Source organism: Mustela nivalis (genome assembly GCF_964662115.1).
Source record: "Mustela nivalis genome assembly, chromosome: 19".
NCBI classification, from domain to species: Eukaryota; Metazoa; Chordata; class Mammalia; order Carnivora; family Mustelidae; genus Mustela; species Mustela nivalis.
Window position 1 is genome coordinate 31372722 of NC_139038.1, and position 20810 is coordinate 31393531.

General features: G+C 52.9%; 1 protein-coding gene and 1 long non-coding RNA gene across 2 annotated transcripts in view; one reads left to right on the plus strand and one right to left on the minus strand.

Annotated features, from left to right (window-relative positions):
• Window positions 1-16831, plus strand: part of EMP2 (epithelial membrane protein 2) — a 30874-nt gene extending 14043 nt beyond the window's left edge. Inside the window, exons 2-5 of the mRNA XM_082714145.1 lie at window positions 7986-8128; window positions 10147-10237; window positions 12562-12708; window positions 13937-16831. Of these exons, the coding sequence (XP_082570271.1) occupies window positions 8051-8128; window positions 10147-10237; window positions 12562-12708; window positions 13937-14124 (504 nt within the window). The 5' untranslated portion in view covers window positions 7986-8050 and the 3' untranslated portion in view covers window positions 14125-16831. The remainder of the gene's footprint in view (window positions 1-7985; window positions 8129-10146; window positions 10238-12561; window positions 12709-13936) is intronic.
• LOC309854725 lies at window positions 11155-12554 on the minus strand. Its single transcript, XR_014306389.1, has 2 exons — window positions 12390-12554; window positions 11155-12029 (listed from the first exon to the last, which is right to left on the minus strand). It is a non-coding gene; the product is annotated as an uncharacterized lncRNA (long non-coding RNA).
• Window positions 16832-20810: the final 3979 nt, after the last annotated feature.

Genomic DNA, 20810 nt, shown 5'->3' on the forward strand with positions numbered 1-20810 from the left:
GGTTCCAGTCCCACATCCAGCTTTACTAGCTGTGTCACCTTGGGGACGTTGCATAACCTCTCTGAGCCTTTTCTTCACCTATTCAAGGAGGCTCATTGTCGCGCGGACATCACAGTGTTTTGGTGAGGAATGAGTAGGAGCTTCGGAGGCACTGAATGTTGGCTGCTGTGCTGCTGTGGTCATGATTATTCCAGTAGACGGAAAGACTCGGGCCTGCACAGGCAGGGTCAGCCTCAGTGGTTTCTGCCCCGGAGCGTTGCTAAATCCCAGCGTCCCGCCTGTTGCCTTTTCTGCCGCCAGCCCAGCGTTGGCGCTGTGCCCAGAAGCCCCAGCCACAGTGAGCGCAAAGCTGGGCCGCCCAGGGCAAAGGGGCTTCCGCCAGCCCGAGGGCATCTGGGACGCCTGGATATCCCAGTATGGCTGGTGTCCAGATACCAGGCCAGGAGGCCGAGCTGACCTCTGCCTTCCTGAAAACCAAGGCCAGAGCCGCTGCCCCTCGGAGCACCGTGGGTGGTGGGAGGAGCCTGGCTCTCTGCCAGCCAGCTCAGGGGGAGCACCTCCAGCTCTGCAGCGGGCCTCCTGGCCTCCCCCCGGGGTTCAACCCGGAGCCTCCTCAGCCTTTCAAGCCAGAGCTGTGGGTGGAGTGCTTCTGGGTCGAGGGAACGACCCCGGACCTCCAGACGCCAGACTTCTCAGGTCTGTTTTGACAAGTTCCACCCCTCCGGATTGTCCCCCTGCTTACAATTCCGGGAACGGGCTCCAACTCAGCCTGAGAATGGGCCGTGGTTTAAATTGTAGGAAGAACTCCCGAGGGTGGGAGTGGAAGCGGGTGGGCCGCGTGGTTGTCCCCATGGGAGGCTGGCCGGTGGGCTCTGTGGTTCCCTAGCACGGAATCCAGCAAGGGCTAGAGCCCCTTCCTTTGAGCCTCAGAAGCCAGGGCTGCAGTGGGGAGCGGTGTTTTTACAGAGGGGAGGAGAGGAGGGCCCCTTCCTCTGCCCTGGGCGGGCCCCATAACCTCCTTGTCACCCGTGAGACCTCATGGTGATGTCCCAGCATCAGCAGCAAACCAGGTGTCGCTCCCAGGGGAGGGAGGGCCGATGAGTCACCAGCAAGGGCTTGTCCCCACCTGGAACTAGACATGCATAGTGTGCACACACGCACACAAACACACACACACAACGTCAGGCAAACATTGGGCCGAGGCAAAGCAGGACAGCATCTCTTCCTAGAGCCAGCAAGGAGATGCCAGTTTTTGGCAGGTCCTGTTTGGTCCCTGAGGTCTGGACATTTCGGGGAGTGCTGTCCCTCATCCCGTCCACCATCCAAACTTAAAACTCACCGAGCTGCAGATACTCTGTTCTGTGCACGGAATTCCCAGAGTCCCACCGTCACCTCCCGATGCTTCACTGCCCCCCCCTTCCCCAGCTTCAGGTACCCCCCGAGGGGACTGGCCCACAGAGACCCATTCGCTGCTCTTCCTCTGCCCATTCCTGGTTCTTTTTTCTTTTGAAAAAAAAAAAAAATTCTTTTGCACCTCAAGTTCTCTCGTGTCCTGCGTTCGCTATTATTTTATGTGATTATTTTTGTGGGTATTTTCTAGAATGGAGAGCATGTAGGCCTTCAGTCTCAAGACACTGTCTCATGGTTCTCCCAGTGCATCTTTTAAATTGAGGCAGAGGGGTCTGCGAGACCCACCTGAGTTTCTGGGTGGAAACAGGTTGTGTTGGGATAAATGTAGCAAACAGAGCTGAGTCTGTGTCCTTTCTGAATGAATCCTTTCAGTGATCAAGGAAAAGCTCTCTCCAGGATCCAGACCCATCTCTCAAGCAGATCAAGAAAGACAACGCTGGCTTCAGTGGGCCCGTGAGCTACCAGGATCAAAAATACAGGAAGCGCTATTTTTAAGGCAAATGGAGACCTATGTGTGGTTCTCCGTCAGGCCCCCTCGAATAACGCTCTGGTCATATCCCAGCCTGGGCTCACGGACAAGTGCAGAGAGACGCTGCCTTCCCAGATCCCTCTGGCCTGCTACAGAGCTTGGGGAAAGTCCCGCCAAAGGTCAAGGGTGCAGACACAGCCTGTGACCTCTCGCCTGATGCAGATCAGGCCCCCGTGTGATTTTCATTAGCCATAAACATGGGGAGCAGGAGGGAGGGTAGCAGAAAATGTCCCGGAGCCCGAGTTGGAAAATCCGGGGGTTGGAATCCATCTCTGCCAACCTTGACAAATCACCTGACGCCTTTGTGAGCCTCAGCCTTTCATCTGTAAAGTGGGGATAATGATACCTTGCCCCGCCAGCTTCGCAGGGTTGATGTGAAGGTCCGACACAAGACATGCCATGATTAACTGCCGCTCCGCCTTTAATCCTGGAGAGTCCTGTGGGGTGAGCCCTCGGAGCACCCCCTTTCCTGCCGCCGGGACCTGCTTTCCCTCCTCCATGTCTCAGGGTCATGCCGGCATTCCCGCGCCCTGCTCCCAGTCCAGGGCGACTTTGCTGGTCCTCAGTAGCAGCTGCTGAGGCTGGGAGCAGAGGGGACCAGGTTGGGAGAGAGGAGGGCCTGCCTGGATCGGGTGCCCCACGAGGGACGGGACGTCCGACCACGGGCTTGTAACCGAGACAGTGCGTTTGCTTAGCACCTGCTGTGCAGCGACTGAGGGCTCAGAGTGATACAATTTTGCAGAGAGCTAAAGATGTGTGGACAGCCCACGGAGCCCCTGCTAGCCCCAGCTAGCCACACCAAGGACAAGTTCTTCGGGGAAGAGAAGAAGCCCTCACAGCCCCACGATGTGCTCTGTAGTTTGTAACAGTTGCATCATCATATAAGGTCAAGGGCGGTGATCCACATGGGGACAGCCAGACTGTGTGGAGATTGAGGGAGTGGGCAGGTGTGGGGGTTGGGGCAAAGGTGACAAAGAAACTCCCCCCTGGGGTGAAGGTGACAAAGAAACCCCCCTGGGGGCAGGAAATCAGTGTTTACAGCAGAGGAATCAGGAAATAGAAGTACAGGAATGTTGTTTGGAAATGTGGAACTCTGGGGAAAAGCCCAGCTGAAGGGGTTAAAAGTGACTGTGTCCGGAGGCCTGGACTGGGGTGTAGGCAGAGGCTGTAGTTTTTCACCACATGCTTTTGGTTCTTTTATCTTTGGGTTTTTTATCCCCCCCACCTTTGTCATCACATGTATTATGTAAATCGAAACGTATTTTTTAAAAAAACGATTTTATTCGTTCATTTGAGAGAGAGACAGAGAGAGCACAAGCAGGGGGAGAGGCAGAGGGAGAAGCAGACTCCCTGCTGAGCTGGGAGCCTGATGCAGGGCTCGATCCCAGGACCTGGAGATCCTGCAAGTCTTAAGACCTTGATTTCTAGGGGCCCCTGGGGGCCTCAGTCGTTAAGTGTCCGATTTTGGCTTGGGTCATGATCCCAGGGTCCTGGGATGGAGGCCTACATTGGGCTTCCCCACTCAACGGGAAGCCTGCTTCTCCCTTTCCCACTCCCCTTGCTTGTGTTCCTTCTCTTCCTGTGTCTCTCTCTGTCAAATAAATAAACAAAATCTGTTAAAAAAAAAAAAAAGACTTTGATTTCTAGACAGGAGCTTGGAAAGCTCACCGAACGCAGCCAGGTCCGTGCCCAAATCCAGGCGGCCTTTCCGAACCTGGGCTGGCTCAGCCCCTGAAGAAGTGGCCCAAGGAATGGCATGGCGGCTGGTGCTCCCTGGTGAGGGTTGGGGGGCACAGGGCAGAGGCCGCTGGGAAATGCTCACTGACATTGGCAGACTGTCTCCCGTCCTCTGAGGGGTCCCCCAGTGAGGTTGAAAGAGCCATTGGAGGGAGAGGTCAGGGCACGATCCCATCCTGACCTTGCTCCTGCTTCGCTGTGGGATCGCAGCAAGCTGTGGCCCTCCCTGGTCTCAGTTCCTGCCTCTGGTCTAACAGGGCTTTGGGCTTCTCAAGAGCAGACACATTTATGCGTTTTCTAAAACTACGAATGATGAGAAATAGCTTTCTGTGCACCGAGCATGGCAGCAAATGGGGAGAGAGAGGAATGTGGGAACAAAGGAGATACTTTGAGCCCATGGAAGTCCCTGGAAGAAAATAAGCCAGGGGACAGGAGAGACCATATGGGGGGGGGAGCACATGGGTGCTTAACAGCAGGTGATCTGGGCACCTCTCTGAGGAGGGGATGCTGACCTGAGACCTAGACCGTGCAAGGGAGAGCCAGGTGAGGGTGGCAAGGAGGGAGTCCTCCAGGGAACTCTGCTCCGGGGAACTGAGACCGCGCCGGAAGCCCACAAGGACAAGGGGACCAAGAGGGATGGGCATTCAGTGTGACATTTTTGGGGGGAGGGAAAATAAATCTTTGTGAACGGCAGGGTTCAGTTCCGTGCCACCTTGGGTTTGGTGGGCCGGTGTTCATGCCACCCCCCCCCCCCAGCCCAGGGCCCGGCGTGTCTTCAGGGTCTGCAGAGAGGGTGCACAGGGGTGGGGGTGGTGTCGTGGGTAGAGGTGCTCTGCTGGGAAGGGCCCAGCAGATGGCGGAGGCTGGTGTGTAGACACGAGGATCGCGCTTCCTGAGGAACTCCGGGCGGGAATGGGTCAAAGAGGTGACGTGGGTGCCCTAGGTCACCTTTGCAAACGGAGATGGCACAGCGTCACCCCGTGAGGCCACGCCCAGTACAAAAAGGGTAAAAGCCAAGTCAGCTGCAGGTGCGTGTCCTAATGCCCGGCACCCCCCGCTTCTAGGACTCTGCCCCTCAGATGCACGGACGCGAGCGTGCAGGGGCGTGAGTGGAAGCGGGGGAGCCCGGCGGGCTCAGTCGGTGCAGCTGCGACCTCTGCTCTCGGGGCCCTGAGTTCGAGCCCCACCTTGGGAGCAGAGAATCGTTTAAAGTAAAACGTGAAAGAAAAGAAAAAGAAACGTAAGGATGTCCACTGGCAGTGCAGCTTGAAGTCGAAGAACGTTCGGAGCGGACCGCAGGGGCCATCCGTGGGAACCGGCGAGCCCCGGACCGCCGCTTCGGCCTCACAGGCCGGCGCCAGGCAGGCGGCCATTCGGGCGAGGCGGTACAGCGGCTGAAAAGGAGTCATGCTGGAGGGTACCGGTGCGGGGAGAAGCCGGGCTGGAGCACGGGCTCTCGGCTCCACACCCCGCCCCCCCATCAGCCCAGGGGGACACCCCCTGCCCCAAGAAAGGGAGACGCCGGGCTCCGCGCGAGCAAACGCTCCCGCGACCCTCAGCGAGGGAGGAGGTGTGGGGGAGAGCACAGTCCGCAGCGCGCCTTTAACCCCGAGCTCCACCAATCCAGAAAGGGACAGTGGGACCCCTTCCAATCAGGAGCGAAGGGCGGGGCATGAGGCCAGAAGTGCTACTCTGGTGCTCTTCCCTCCACACGGAAACCTGAAGAGTGGGGAATTAGTGTTCCCACCCAGCCCCTATTCCTGGGGGGACGACGCATGGCAAACCTGCAGACTGGTTCCCTGGAGGAAGGGAGGCGGGACAGTCGCCTCCGGGATAGTAGCTAAAGAGACGCCTGGTGTAAAGACGCAGCAGCAAAGGGTCCCTCTTAAAGGTTTGGGGGATCTCTTCTACTTATGAACGATGTCCTCCAAAGCCCCTGATGAGGTCACGAGCAATGTCCTAGGTGCACAAGTTCTATCTTTTTACCCGCATTTTGTGTTTACAGGAGGTCCAGACGTCATCGTGGGGGAGCACTAAGTACTTGGCATTTGCTTCTCTATGTCCTCATTTTCCTGGACATCTACCAGTTCAAACCAATCTGTAGCCACCCTTGTATGCCCCCCTCCATCTTTCTCTTCCACTGGGCTCAAGACCTCTTGTAAAAACTTAACTCTTTTCTCTGCAGGAGCTCCTTGCTAATGTCTGGAATTCCAGGTGTTAAAGCAGTGCCTCGCAGAATTAGGCGTTTGAGAACCAGCCTCAGGATTTTTGTTAACGTTAAAGGCCACCATTCCTTTTATTTACATAATATTTTTCTCAAATGACTCACTTTCAAAATTTCAAATTTGTCTATAAATAGCTTTACTTCTTATAAGAAGAACCTTAAAAATGAACGTATTAAAATCTAAACGACATTGTTAAATTCTAGCTACACTGACCTACCTAAAGTTCTGCTTTTTCTTTTCCTTCCTTCCTTCCTTCCTTCCTCTTTCTTTCTCTCTCCTTCTCTCTTCTGCTCTTCTCTTTTGTTCTTCTTTTTTAAATGGCAGGTGTTTGAGACAGGTTAGCACCAAACTGGGTCTTTTTCTTTGGTGGATTCAGAAGGATTAGAAGAGGACTTTCTCACTCTGTGGTTCAGTGTTATTTAATGCCGTATCAACCAATGTTCCAACCAAAAATCATGCCCTATGGCATCTGAGTTCCACACTTTGGAGAAAACTGAGTTACAGCCTTTCCCCCCTCTTCTGGAAAGTTTTGGTTATGTGTCCATATGCTTTTATGTCATCTGAAGTGGATAACATATGAGGTCTGTTATCACCCTGGCATTTATAGCCCTTCCCGATGAGGTTGGCTCTTTGACAAAGGTCAGAAATCTGTTTGGGAGCAGCCTATGATGACATTTAAGAATGATGCAGGTGTGAGGTATCTGAGTGGCTCAGTTGGTTAAGCATCTGCTGTCAGCTCAGGTCATGATCTTAGGGTCCTGGGATTGAGTCCCCATGTTGGCTCCACACTCAGCAGGGAGTCTGCCTCGCCCTCTCTTTCTGCCCCTCCCCCCACTCATTCTCTCTAATAAAAAAATTTTTTTTTAAAGAATGATGCAGGCATTAATAAAAGAGTATTTGTCCTTTTAAGAACAACTGGAAAAATTTCTGAGCTGGTTCGTTGGGTTCTTCTAATTGATGACGTGCAGAATCACAGCTGGGACCGCCCAGGCTGACCTCTGCAGCCAAGGCTCCTGATTGGGAGTTAGGGAGTCCTGGGTCTTATGGAGTCACTCTGTGTGAGCCCACAAGAGCCCATCCCCATGAAGGAATAATAATGAGTTCCACGAGTGAGAATAAGCATGGTCATACATGGGACAAGCCCTCATGGATGAATGCCTTTGGCACCCTTTGAAGAGCTCTCCAGCATCATTTCTAAAAACCAGCTACAACCCCAGTTGTTTAGCCAGATTTCCAATCTCACTTTGCAGTCATTTCCTATTGCATATTATTGAGACCGTCTAGCCATAGTAAAAAAAAAAAAAAAAGAAAAGAAAAAAAATACCCCCAAATATCAGTGGTTTAACATCCAGAGGAATTATTTGTCCATCACTCTATCTGTCCAAAGTGGGAGACTTCAAGGAATTGGGGCTGCACCATGCTAACGACGTCATAGGGGAGGGATGTGGGAGGACTCACACCTGCTCTTCAGCCTGGAAATGACATCTGCCTGCCTTGCTTGCAGCCCATTGGCCAGAGTCAGTCACAAGGCTCCACCCTGCCCGCAGGGGAAGCTGGGAAATGCAGTCCTTTTCCTTCCTGCCCTGGCGCCTTTACAGAGCACGAAGCTATGAAAGAGGTCCGATGCTTTTCTGAATTCGAGATTCGAATTGGTCCTCCCTCGTCCTCCACCACGAGGAATATTTGGCTCTAGATGCAACCAGGGGCAGCTCCTCCCGCCAGATTTTGTGCAGTAAATCCTCTCCAGATGAGGAATGATGAGAAGAGTGGTTTTCGCCCTTTTTTTTTTTTTTTAAGATTTTATTTATTGAGAGAACAAGAGTGAGTTCGAGGGTGGGGAGAGGTAGAGAGAGAGACTCCCAAGCAGACTCCCTCCTGAGTGAGGAGCCCTACACGGCGCTCCGTCTCATGACCCTGAGATCACCACCTGGGCGGAAATCAAGAGTGGGTCAGATGCTTAACAGACTGAGTCACCCAGGTGCCCCATTTTTTGATTTTCTAAAACCCCACTAAAAATTGCCTGTTTTTCATTTAATTCTTTTCTGTCATTGACGAATGTATTTCTCTTTTGCACCCCCCTGTAGCGTGTCTCTCTCTCTGTCTCTCTGGGCTCTAAGCGCGACTCCTCGCCCCGCCACTCCCGGTGAAAATGTTGGTGCTTCTGGCTTTCATCATCATCTTCCACATCACCTCTGCTGCGCTGCTGTTCGTCGCCACCATCGACAATGTGAGTTCCTTTTCCTTCCGGTCATCCCACAACCCCTGGATTCTGCAGTCCATAGAAGCAGGATGGAGAACTTCCCCTAGTTGATTAGGATATGGGGTTGTCCTCCCTATGGCGACATCTCTGCTCAGGTCCAAGGACTCGGCCTCCATGTGGAGGTTGGGAGCCTCTCCTGATCAAGTGTGGGTGTGCAGGGACCTGGCTTCTCTCATCCCTGATGCCCCCCCCCCCCCCCACAGAGCCTGGCGTGGTGGCTGGGGTGTAGGGAGCTCTTTGAGGATGCTGCTTGGATTAAACCCTCCTCTAGATAAATTTTTCAACCTCAGCAATTTGGGGATGGATCATTCTTTGCTCTGGGGCCATCCTGTGGACTGTAGGATGCTTAGCAGCATCTTTGATCCCTGCTCACTGGATGGCAAGCACTCCCACCCCTACTTGTGACAGCCGAAAATGCCTTTGGACGTGGCCAGATGTCCTGAGGGGGAACAAAACCACCCTCAGTGGACGACCGCTGCCCTGGATCCCCTAGGTGACCCATGCCAGGTGATCTCTGCCCCTCCTGCCCTTGCAAATCAGGAACCCAATTGAGAGTCCTCCCTAGCAAAGCTCATGCTTGGAACTTTCTCGATAACCCAGGCTCCCCTGAAAAATGGAACTTTTTACTTAAGTACTGAGCTTCCAGCCATATGGCAAGGATGCATTTGATAAAATCTATTGGTATAGATTACTGTCTGTCCCAGCAGGAAATGAAGCTTTGTACCGAGGTCCTCAGTGGCCCACACTTGATCCAAAAGCCTGGCTTCAATCCCGATCAGTTAAGCCTCAGGGGCATTTAGAATCAGAAACACAGCTCCCAGAGCCCCCAGGTGCACCTCACGAGTGGCCACCAGCTCTGCTTACATCTGGGACCCCTGTTAATTTATCATCACATAACAAACAGACCATCACAACACCTGCCCTGTAGGGAGTGAGCCCTGTGGAGTGCAGGCAGCCATAAGCAGCAGAGCTGGGATTCGAACTGCTCCCCACCCTCGATTTCATCAGGCAGGTAAATGCAGTGATCAGTTTCAGTTCCTGAAGGTTCTGGAAGTGAGTGTCCAGGGCAGAGCTCTCACACTGATACTGTGGCTCGAGGCACTGGGCCTGCCATTACCCAGAGGACCCCACAGTCTGCGACATAAATTCACTACTGTGAATGTTCTTTCCGAGCCCCCTCTCAGTGTCCCTTGCCTCTACCCCTGTGGGATCCTGAAAGGGTCCTAGACGCGGCGAAAGGGACAGACAGACCTCAGGGGCCAAAAAGCATCAGCCCAGGCCCCCGTTAATCCTTCGGGGGCCCTTGGGTGTCTGTGCTGCTGTGCACTCCTGAGAAGATACAAGCCTTGTTTTTGCCTCTCAGGGAGTCAGCGGGTGTCGTTAGGAGTTAGGAATTGCACTTGATATGTAGCTGGCACATGGTGGGAGTTCAGCGACCGTCGGTGGATGGGAGGATGGGAGAGGGAGATTCCTGTGTTTGGGTGGGTGGATGGTGTACAGAGGGCCCACTGGGCAGGGAGCCGCAGAAGCACAAAGAAGAAGCAGACACTTGGACAGAAAGAGGAGGGTTTTGTTTGATCATTCCTTCTGTACTAGGCCTTGCCCCTAGATTTCAGCCTCTCTGACCACCTGCCCCCGAGACTTCACCCCTGTAATTCTTTGGATTAACCGCGGTGCATGCCTGTGACCCCCCTCTGAACTTTGTCTGTGCCCCTGTGCCCTGGGAGGGCCCGGTCCCCGGCCCGTGTCTTACTTTTCAGCCACCCCCCACACAGGGGAGCCTGTCGGAAATGCAGAATCCCAGGCCCCAACCCAGAGCTCTCAGTCAAAAGCTGCATTTTAACCGACTCCCAGTGACTTGCATGCACAGGGCAGACACAGAAGCGCGGGTCCCGAGTACTGACCGACCACTGTGCCTCGAAGCCAAGTAGGAGGAGCGTCTTCTTGGTTAACCAACGGCCTGTACTGTGTTTCCGTGTTTACAGGCCTGGTGGGTAGGAGAAGAGTTTTTTGCAGACGTCTGGAGAGTGTGTGTCAACAACACGAATTGTACAGAAATCGATGCGAGCTATCAGGGTGAGTGGTGAGCCGGCGCAGCGCCCCTTAGCTGTTCCCTGTGGATCGTGAACCCCCGTTCGCTGCTTTCACGCCCTTCCTTGCACTCTTGGGGTCCCCCAGAGGGGCCTGGCCGAGGGCTCTGTGCAAGCTGGAGACAGGAGGGGTGTGCAGAACCCAGAGGCTGGGGGCGTGCTGGGCCCAGCGGAGTTGGGGGCACACTTCCCTTCCCTGTTCCTGGACCCAGGAGAGCTTCTGTGTGTCTCGAGGTGCCGGCAGATCGGGCGTCCGGTGAGGCCTCTCTTCTTGGTGCGCGGCCGCTGGCCTCACAGGGCGGAGGGTAGAGAGCCCAACCGGTCCTCCGCCCTCACAACCTGATTTACCCCCTAGAGGCTCCGTGTCCCGGGGCCATCCCGTTGGGGGATAGGATTTCGATAGCCTCATTTTAAGGAGATGGAAATGATCTGCGGCGGCTGTATTTGGACTGGACTGCCCCTGGGGGAATTTCCAAATACGGATTCCTGGTGGCCGCCCTGGCACCACTGTGCCCTCCTCTCAGGGAGAGGGGTCTAGGAGTCTGTTTTTTGGGTTTTTTTTTTTTTAGGAATCTGTATTTTTAACAAGCCTCCAGGTGATTTCTGAGATTGGGCCAATTTGGGAAACACCACTCTTAGCCAGAGGGTCACAGCCTTGGGCCCACGTTGGACTTGCCTGGAGGAAGCTTACCCACTTCGCCCCTGTGCCTGGTTCCAACACCGGAGATTCTGATTCTGACCTACATCCTCTCTGTGTAGTGTGCTGGATTTGTATTTTTCATGCAGCTATAATTTACAAATAAGAAATGTACTTCTTAAGGTCTCAGCTTATAGAGTTTGGACAATTACATATATGCCCACATAACGACCATCCAAAGCAAGATAGAGAATTTTCCTGCTACCTTAGAAAGTTCCCCTGGGCCCATTTCCACTGGTTTCCCACAGGCCCTCTCCCAAGGGCAACCACTTCTGACTTCTGTCACCCTAGTCTCCTTCTGTCTGTTCTTGGACTTTGTGTAGACAGAGTCATACGGTGTGTGTGTCGGCAGGAGGTGGTCAGGCTTCTTTCCTCAGCATAAGGAATGGGCCAAGGGCCTGGGTGCCCTGTGGGTGATCCCCACATGTGGGCAGGATGAACCAGCACCTGTTGCTCCAAGCATTTCGTGAAGGATTTAGGAATCACGCTTCCCTCCTGTCAATTTCAGGCAAAAGTCGGAAAAAAGGAGAAGGCTCGTTCTTAGGTTTTCCTGGGCAACTTCAGCCACTGTCCCCTCACCTCTCTTAGCTGCGTCCTGGTGATCACCTTCAGCCCTTACCCGGGACTCCCCTCTTGGCAGCACCCCCTAAAATCCTTGCATGAATGGATTCCTTCCACTTCCCCTGCCTGAGGTGGGGGGAGCTGTTATCAGCCCTGTTTTCTGGAGGAGGAAACTGAGAACCATGCAGGTGGTTCCAGTCTGTGTCCTTGACCCTTTCTCTACACCCACAGCGTGGGGCTTCCACTGTGTCCTCCCCGAGTGCCGTGGCCTCCATCTGAGACCGGCTCCTTTCTCTGCTGAGGCTTCCCTCTGCAGACCCCTGCTCTCCAAAAGGGAGCTCCTCCTTTTCTCTTTTTCCTAAATAGTGGTCACAAGGGTAACTCTCTTCTTTTCAGGGCCTATAAGGTAGTTCCCAGAGCACTTCTGAAGGTCACTCAACCCTGTGAGCCCCAGATTCCCCAGAGTCCCTCTGGAGACCCCTAATCCTGACCCGTCCATCCTGACTTCCCAAACCAGAGTCTGCCAGATTGGAACCCAAGGGTTTGTACTTTAAAAAAAAATAAAAATAAAAAATCATGGGACGCCTGGGTGGCTCAGTTGATTGGACGACTGCCTTCAGCCCAGGTCATGATCCCGGAGTTCTGGGATCGAGTCCCGCATCGGGCTCCCAGCTCCATGGGGAGTCTGCTTCTCCCTCTGACCTTCTCCTCGCTCATGCTCTCTCTCACTGTCTCTCTCTCAAGTAAATAAATAAAATCTTAAAAAAAAAAAATAAAAAATCCCCAACCATGTGCTGAGAAGAATGACAGAGCAGGTGGTTCTCACTCCCTTTACCAAAAAAAGACGTTGGGGACCCTCTGGTCCAGTGCACAGGTGGACACTGGGGGAGGGGACACTGGGACGACCCCTTGGCTGTTCTGGTGCTCATCCTGTGCAAACGTACTTCTGCCTCCCATCATCCCCGACTCTGGAGCTGTCCCGTCACTCTGCCCACCTGAGGGGCCCAGGGGTCTGCGGTCCTCAGTCCCGCTGTCTTGCCCTCTCCCCACAGATTACCCCACCATGCAGGCGGTCCAGGCCACCATGATCCTGTCCACCATTCTCTGCTGCATCGCCTTCCTCATCTTTGTGCTCCAACTCTTCCGCCTCAAGCAGGGAGAGAGGTTCGTGCTGACCTCCATCATCCAGCTCATGTCATGTAAGTACAGCGACAGGCTTCCTGGAATAAGCGTTCCCTTCCCGGCCACCGTGAGCAGGAGCCAGGAGCCGTGCAGCGGGTGAGGCTTTGGAAAGGAGAAGCCGGCCGCCATGCTGTGGCCTAACATTTTATACCTCAGAGTCGGGATTTAGACAGAGGGTCAGAGCAGCCGTGCCGGAGACAGGAAGCCTCAGCCAAGATCTGCAGGGTAAGCAGGAGCCGCCATCAAGAATGGGCTATCTTGGTACGGAGGGAAGAGGCACAGGTTCCCCAGGGAAGATCAGGGCACTTGACCTCATCCTGCCACTAACGTCCGTTGCTGATTCACTCAGGATGCTTTTGACTTCAAGTAAGAGGAAAATCCAACTAACAATGACTTCAGCCCCCAAGACTGTTGCTTTTCTGAAACAACAAAAAGCTTGAAGGTGGAAGGTCCATTGTGGGTCTGACAGCCCAGCAGCAGCAGCAAGAACCTCCACTTGACCCTTGGATGCTTTCATCCTCAGAGTGTCAGCGATGACTTCCTCATGGCCCCCAAAAGGCTGCTGTAGCTCCAAACATTCCTCCTGACCTAACAGTATCTGAAGCAGTTAACAAGGGAAAGCACAGCAACCAAAAAAAAAAAAAAAAAAAAAAAAAGTGCTTTATCCTCCCTGTCTTTTTCCAGGGAGTAGTATTTTTTACTGAAGCATTTCTCTGTGGCCAGAACTGGAACATATTAGAAATAAACAGGAACAGGATTGCCTGGGGGTGGGAGACAGTTGGCAGAGTATGGTGCGCAGGCCAAATCTGGTTCACTGTCTGGTCTTGTAACATTTTACTGGATCGTAGCCCCGCCCATTCATTTGCATTCTGCCTGCGGCTATGTCCACGCAGCCACCGCAACCTCGGCTGAGCTGAGTAGTTGGAACAGAGGTTGTATGTGGCGCACAGACCCTGAACTATTCTCTGTCTGGCTGACCCGTGGCCTTAGACCAGTTAAGGGCTGGGTTTCCAGCTGCCCAGGCAAAATCGGGCTCCGCTACCCGCAAGCGGGAAGTGAAGCCATACAGAGTGGGCAGCTCTGCCCTGCGATGAAATAGCAACAGTGCTCTTTCACCCGGACTAAAATAAACACCCGCCAATAATCAGAGCTCAAGTGTGCTTTCTCTCTGACCATGGTCCCCTCGGGTTCATGGCCCATGCTGTGACGCGGTCGGTGTCTGATTTATTTGCTTGCTCTCGCCAGGCCTTTGTGTCATGATTGCGGCTTCCATATACACAGACCGGCGTGAAGACCTGCACAAGAGCAACTTCGAATTCTACCGGCAAGTTCAGGAAGGCAGCTACGGCTACTCGTTCATCCTGGCGTGGGTCGCCTTCGCCTTCACCTTCATCAGCGGCCTCATGTACCTGATCCTAAGGAAACGCAAATAGAAGCCCGGGAGCGAGGTTGCTTTTGCTGCCGTACAAAAATCTACGTTCAGATAACCGTTTTGTATATAATCAATTTTTTGTGTGCGGTTTTTCTAGCAAACATATTGTTTCCTTTAAAAGCCAAAAAGAAAAAAAAAAAAAAAGAGAGAGAGAGAGAAGAATTTTGCATTCTTGAGATCAGAGAATAGACGATGAAGGCTGGGATGCAGAATTCCTGCCCATCTGAAAGTCTCAACGAGACCAAGCCCCCAATCCAGCGATGCTCAAGTCCAAAAACATTCAGCAGGAAGTTTCTTAACCCTGGGGATGTGATATGATGTGACAAGAGACCAAGAACTCCAGGTCTCAGGGGGACATCCTTCCCTAGGTGTGAGCTGCGCTGAGCCCCTACCCCCCCAGCTCAACCTCCCCTCCCCCTTCAGTCTGTGTTAGGGTTGGAGGTGGGGTGAGGGGTGAAGCCTGCTCAGATCTTTAGCCAAGTTCCATGTGAGAAACAGGTGTCACCCCTGTGTTGTGTCTATATCCAGACCAAAGCCTCCTGTGCTGGGCTGGGTCAAGAAAGTGCCACCCACCTTTTGTGACACTGTTACCAGCTTGCCTTAGGGGAGCCAATCTTTAACTTGGGGTTGGATTTAGGCTCACCTTCCTAAGGCAAAGAATCTCAGCGTGATCCCCAGCAAACAGTAGTAAGGGGCCCTCCCTAGACCTACGGAATCAGAGGCTTCAGGGATGGGGCCTGAGCACCTGCATTTCTAACAAGCTCCTTGGGGACACGAAGCTCCTTGAAGCTGAGGACCACGGCCCTGGGGCCAGGCAAGCAGAGCCGCCTCATAAATGTTAAAGATCTTGTTGTGTCCAGATGGTGAATGCCGGCCTCTGCTGGCCTCCATCACCCCAGCCTTCCCCATCCGTCCCGCAGCTGCTCACAGGTGGAGCTTCCCAACAGCAGCTCCGCCCCGCACCCCCACAGCCAGCCAGACAGCCTAGGGGTGCCTAGGCCCCGCCCAACTCCTCTTGCCCTGCCTTCTAAGGCTTGCTGGCCTCAGTGGACCCACCCACCGTTCCTTCAACAGCATAAATTGCAGAGGGCTTGGTGCCTGCCCAGCACTGGGGATGCCATGTGGGCAGGCTCTCTGGGGCTCCCCGTCCCGTGGAGAGGGCAGCTGAATACTTACGAAAAGTAATCGCACAGGGAGGAAGGCGGCAGAGAACACAACCAGGGGTTCAAAAGCGAAGCTCATGGGTAAGAGGGAGACTGCTCTGTCCCTGCAAATCCCAGAGGCACTCAGATGGGCTGAAATACTACTCCAGCCAGCCACACGGAGTGCCTTCACTGGGCAGTGTGGTCTGGGTTACCTCCAGAGGACACGTCTCTGGATCTGGAGGGGCCCGGTGTCCTGACTGCAAACAAAGCCAGTGAGAAGCTTCCAGATGGCCGTGGCTTTCCACTTTGGTGCGCACACTGCCCCCCCAGGGAACATGCTTCGGCAGGGTCTGGGTGAAGGGTGCTCTGGGCGATTCTGAGACCATCTTATGGGGTGCCAGGGTAGTGGCAGCGGGGTGGGGGGGTGGGTAGTTTGTCCTTAAGTGTGGGAGCAGTGTTTCCATGTGGGGCCAGGCAGGTGACCCCAGGAAAGGCCCGTGGAGAAGCTCTCCGCACCTCGCTGTCTGTAGCCTCCCAGTTATTGAGTGTGCTGCTGGGGCTGTGTGGGGGACCCACCCACCCCCTCTCAGTGCTGGTGCCATGTATGTGCTTTTGCCCCTGACCTTCATCAGCCCGGGTCCCGTGGAGCTGGGAAGATGTCTGGTTTGAGTGATTTAGGGCCACCACGGACACCAGAGCAGGACTGGGTTCTCTCTCCATCCAGTCATTCACTTGCTCGTTCATTTTCAACAGACTAGTCAGTGCTTACTATGTGCCAGGCGCTGGGTGAGGCTCTCAAAACACAGGGCAAGCAAATTCAGACAGACTCTCTGAGACAGGACCCCAACACTGTGCAGGGTGACCTAGGGACAGAGACAGGACCAGTGGCCACCTCGTGCCTTCACGGAAAATTCCCGTTAGCCCTGCTGTGGGTAGGGAGGGTCGGTCACACCCCTGGGGTTTGCACGATGCTACCTGAGCCTCAAGGAGGAAGGTGAGGCAACGTGTCCCAGGGCTTCTCACCCTGGTGGCTTTTCTAGATTTTTCTTGTAGCCACAGTGGAAACAAACAAAAAATCTTAGAGCCAGGGGTCTGGAAAGCCTACTCCGCCAGGCAGTGTGTGAATATCATTCCCCCGAACTTGAGCATCTGTGATGACCCCATGGATTTTTCTAGCTGGTCGCCACACCCATCTGTGACACCAAGGTTTTGTGAAATATGAGAGCTGCTTTCCCCCGCGGCCCCCCCGACCCCGCCGGTGGCGTGACCTGCACCGGGAAAGCGGGGAGGACAAAACTGTTCGAACTTCTGACCTGTAGGCAGACCCAGCCCTCCCTCGGTGCTTGTTATCAGTTACCCAACACAGCAAACTAGCTGAGACACCCAAGAAGCAAATATTAGGACCAAACATGTTACTCGTAACAACCGTATTTGAAGGAACTGTAGTTTGCGCCTTTTAGAACATTTTTATAAGTACTGTAATTCTCACGTGGAGGGGCTACGGATGGAGACAGACTAACTTGTTTTGTTATTTGCATTAAAATTACTTTGGGTCTCTGTTCAGATGAGTTTGGAGGACTGATTTGTTGCCCTGAGTGAATGTGTATATTCAGACCTGAATACTGGAGAATTGGGGATGTCCCCCAACGCCACATCCTTTCTGCTGTAGGTTGTGTGCCTGTGCGTATGGGAGTCCTGATATGCTCTGTATTTACTGGTGATGGAGAAACCCTGAGCCCAAGGCCGTAGGCACACACACCAAACATAGCTGGAAAAGCCACAGGAGCTATGGCTTCATTTAAAATCTGTCTGGATTGGAGCGCCTGGGTGGCTCAGTCCTTTAAGCATCTGCCTTCGGCTCAGGTCATGATCCCCAGGGTCCTGGAATTGAGCCCTGTATCGGGCTCCCTTCTCCATAGGAGGCCTGCTTCTCCCTCTCCCACTCCCCCTGCTTGTGTTCCCTCTCGCTGTGTCTCTGTCAAATGATTAAGTAAAATCTTTATTAAAAAAAATTCTGCCTGGATGGGGAAATAACTTGCTAATAGTTGAGAGGTTACTTCACAATACGACAGGTGACAGTTTTGTGTACTGGAGGGGCAGTGGTTTTGGGGAGTAATGTGAGGGAAAGGCCTCAGCTAAATTTGAATCTTGGTTTGGGGACAAATTGTGATTTTAGGATAGTTGGGTACATTCTGTTTCATGTGCCTTTAAAGTAGTCTATTTTCTATATTTTATATAATGTGAAACTGTACGCGACAAAGTTCAGAACCAGATCACCCAGGCCATCAGCCTCTAGTATTCCAACCATCCCAACAGTCAGGGGACAACGCTGCCATTTCGAGCAACAGGCACCATGTGATTTCTCATCAAGACAATCGTGTGAGGTCTTTGCAGGGAGCAACTGATGTCTGACAACTCATCACAGGACAGCCTCCAGCGCCCTCTCCCTCTCATGGAACCGGAGTCCTGGAGGAAGGACCCGCAGGGGCTCAGGACTCCATGCTTGGTTAGTGATCTGGTAGTACCATCTGAAAGTCCTCCACGATAGCAGAGCCAACAGTCCCCCATTTTGTATTTGCAGTGGTCTCCAAGGATTACAGAGACAGCCCTGTTCTCCAGTTTGTTTGATAAAGACTGTTGCTTTAAAGAGGTTGAGTGATGATGAAAATCAGACTATCTTCACGGAACACTCTGCTACAAAAATGAAAAGTGCAGCCAGAAACAAGAAGATGCTGGATACATAGGTAGATAAGTAGGTTGGTAGGAAGGTAGGTCAGTAGGTAGGTACATAGATAAATGAGGAAAGAGAGAGAGATCTTGAATTTTTACCTAAGGAATGCCAAAGGTAGTAAAAGCAATCTATCTGGGGAACCTAAGTTCCCTTGTCTCTACATGTGAGTTGCAAACTAAAACCTTCAGTAGTTACTGTCTGTATTCTTGGTGTTTCTAGGGTTTCCTGTTGGTTGGCTTGGCTTGGGGTTTGGTCCATGTGGCAGGTAGATGGTGGTCTCTCCAGAGAACTCAATTTTATCTATTTCTTCCATTTGGAAGAAAGCTTGTCATTCATTCATTCACTAAATCTTGGTGACCTAGCCTGATTCATTCTGGGGAATGTTCCACACGTGCTTGAGAAGACTGTGTATTCTGCTACTCTCGGAGGGAATGTTCTGAGATGTCTGTCTGGTCCACTTGGTCTAAAGTCTGGTTCCAATCCAATATGTCCTTAGGGGTTTTCTGCCTGGATGATGTATCCCTTGCTGACGGAGGGGTTCGGAAGTCTATACTACTATTACTGTATCCCTCCCTTGGGATCTGTTAATACTGCTTCGTTAATACTGCTAGGTACTCTGGTGTTGCATTAATGATGGTGCGTTCATTTTTACGGTAAAGGGATCATTTCATCATGAGGATGTCATAAATATTTATTCACCAACTATGTGTATATTACAGCCTAAGCATTGTACTCGATGTTAGTACTGTCTCAGCCCTGCTCTAGACTTCCCTTAGTCCCATTAGAAAAAAAAGAAAAAAAAAAGTGAAAAGAGGCATACTTGGTGACACCTGAGAATTACATGAAATTCGAATTCCAGTGTCCATAAATAAGGTTTTATTGGAACACGGCCATGCCCTCTTGTCTCGCTATCACACACTGGCTGCCTTCTTGCTTTGCTAGCAGAGTCACCGTAGGACACGCACAGCCTGCAAAGCCCTAATACGATGTGGCCTGTTCCAGAAAATGTTTGCCATCCCCTGGTCTAATACAAGAAGGGAACTGTCTCTTTGTGTGTCTGTCTCTTTTTAGGAACAAGAAGAGTTCTCCTAGAACCCTTTGGCAGACTCTTCCCAATGCCCTTGGCCTGAGGATTCCAGATTTCATGCTTAACCCAGACACTGGCAGAGGTCATTAAAATGACCACACTGAGCACTGACATCTTAGCTGGGGATCAGATTCCTTCAGCGAGGGATATACTCAGGAAGCACGCTCTTAGAAAAGAGAAGAGAAGAAGCGACGGACACTATGTGCCCCAGTCCATCCCTGGGCTGCCCCACATGCACACATAACTCTGTAAGAATTTTTAAGATTCTTATATATTCATGAAATGAACTAACCCCTTCCCAAGAGGTAAACAGCCTGAAGCCCAAACCAGTTAGTACTTCCAACTCGGGGGGGGGGGGGTCATTTGGCGACACGGATTATCCTCTTTATCAGATGTGGCACCTCATGGCCTGGCAACCTGTGACAGGAAGCTAAGTCCTAGACGCCCGATGTCCCCAACATGTAACGGGGGAAAGGAACAGGATGTCTATCCTAAACGATCCTCTTTGGAAAATGCATGAGCAGAAGCAGAATCAATCCCCAGTGGCTGAAGGTTCTGGTAGCAGCAGAGCTGGGTGGTTCTGCCTATGGTCTTTTATGAGGCGGGGTAGACTTTGAGCTGGAGAACATCTGTCTCCTCCTCCCGTGGCTGTCTCCTGAGGCCAGAATGTCAAGCTGTGATCGTCGTAGCTACATCCCTGGGCTTGGCCCTTTGGTGAAAAGGCTAGGACCTGGCCTATCTTTTCTAGTTATCTCCCCCATTCTGTTCCGCTTTCAGCCTCCACGCCCCTGACCTGTGGTTTAGTACAGGGCTTGGCAAACACGACCGGCTCGCCGGCCAAAGGCCTGCTTTTTTAAGGCCCCAGAGCGAAGAACGCATTTTGGTTCTTAAAGAGTGCTAAAAAAAAAAAAAAAAAAAAAAAAAAAAAAAAACGTGGAGAAGAATGCAGCAACGACCTTAGGCGGCCCAGGACGCCTAAACCCTTTACCGTCTGGCCCTTTACAGGCCAAGGCGCCGACTCCTGGCTTAGAACTTGAGTCGTCCATCCCTGCCCATCTCTGAATCCTTGGACTTCAGACTGTGGGCTTCAGGCAGAAACAATCTCAGCAAAGCCGTATTTTCTTCCACTTCTGCCATTAGATGAACCACCTTTCGGCTCAAAGAGACGTTTTCTCGCAGGAGCTTAGTGGAAACTCTAGGAAGCTGCACAGGGCACCAGCCCCGATATGTTTCTCAAACCTTCCCTGATACGACGACATCCGTCAGGACCCCGGAGTCCCGGCATGGAGCCCCGTGTCCGGCTCCCCGCTCAGCGAGGAGTCCGCTTCTCCCTTTCCCGCTGCCTCTCTCCCTGCTCGCGCTGTCACTCACTCTCTCCCCAATAAATAAAAATCTTAAAAAACCCAAACAAAAGAACAGCGGCAGAGATGATCTGGTTGTCAAAGAGACCAGACCAGCCTGAAAGCGCGGATCCCACCGCCCTCGGCTCTGCCGCCTGCGCCGGCCAGCCGCTCCGCAGAGCGTCTGTGGCTCGCAGCGCCCACGTGTAGTCCCATCACTCAGTCGCGAGCCGCAGTGACTCCGGCTGATGCACCCCGGAAGACATCCGTCTATCCGCGCGAGCCTCACTCCTTCCGGTGCAGAGCGCGGCACGCCGCGTCCACCTGATTGGTGAAGACTGCGTCATGTGACCACGCCCTCGCTGCAAGGGAGGCATGTGACCA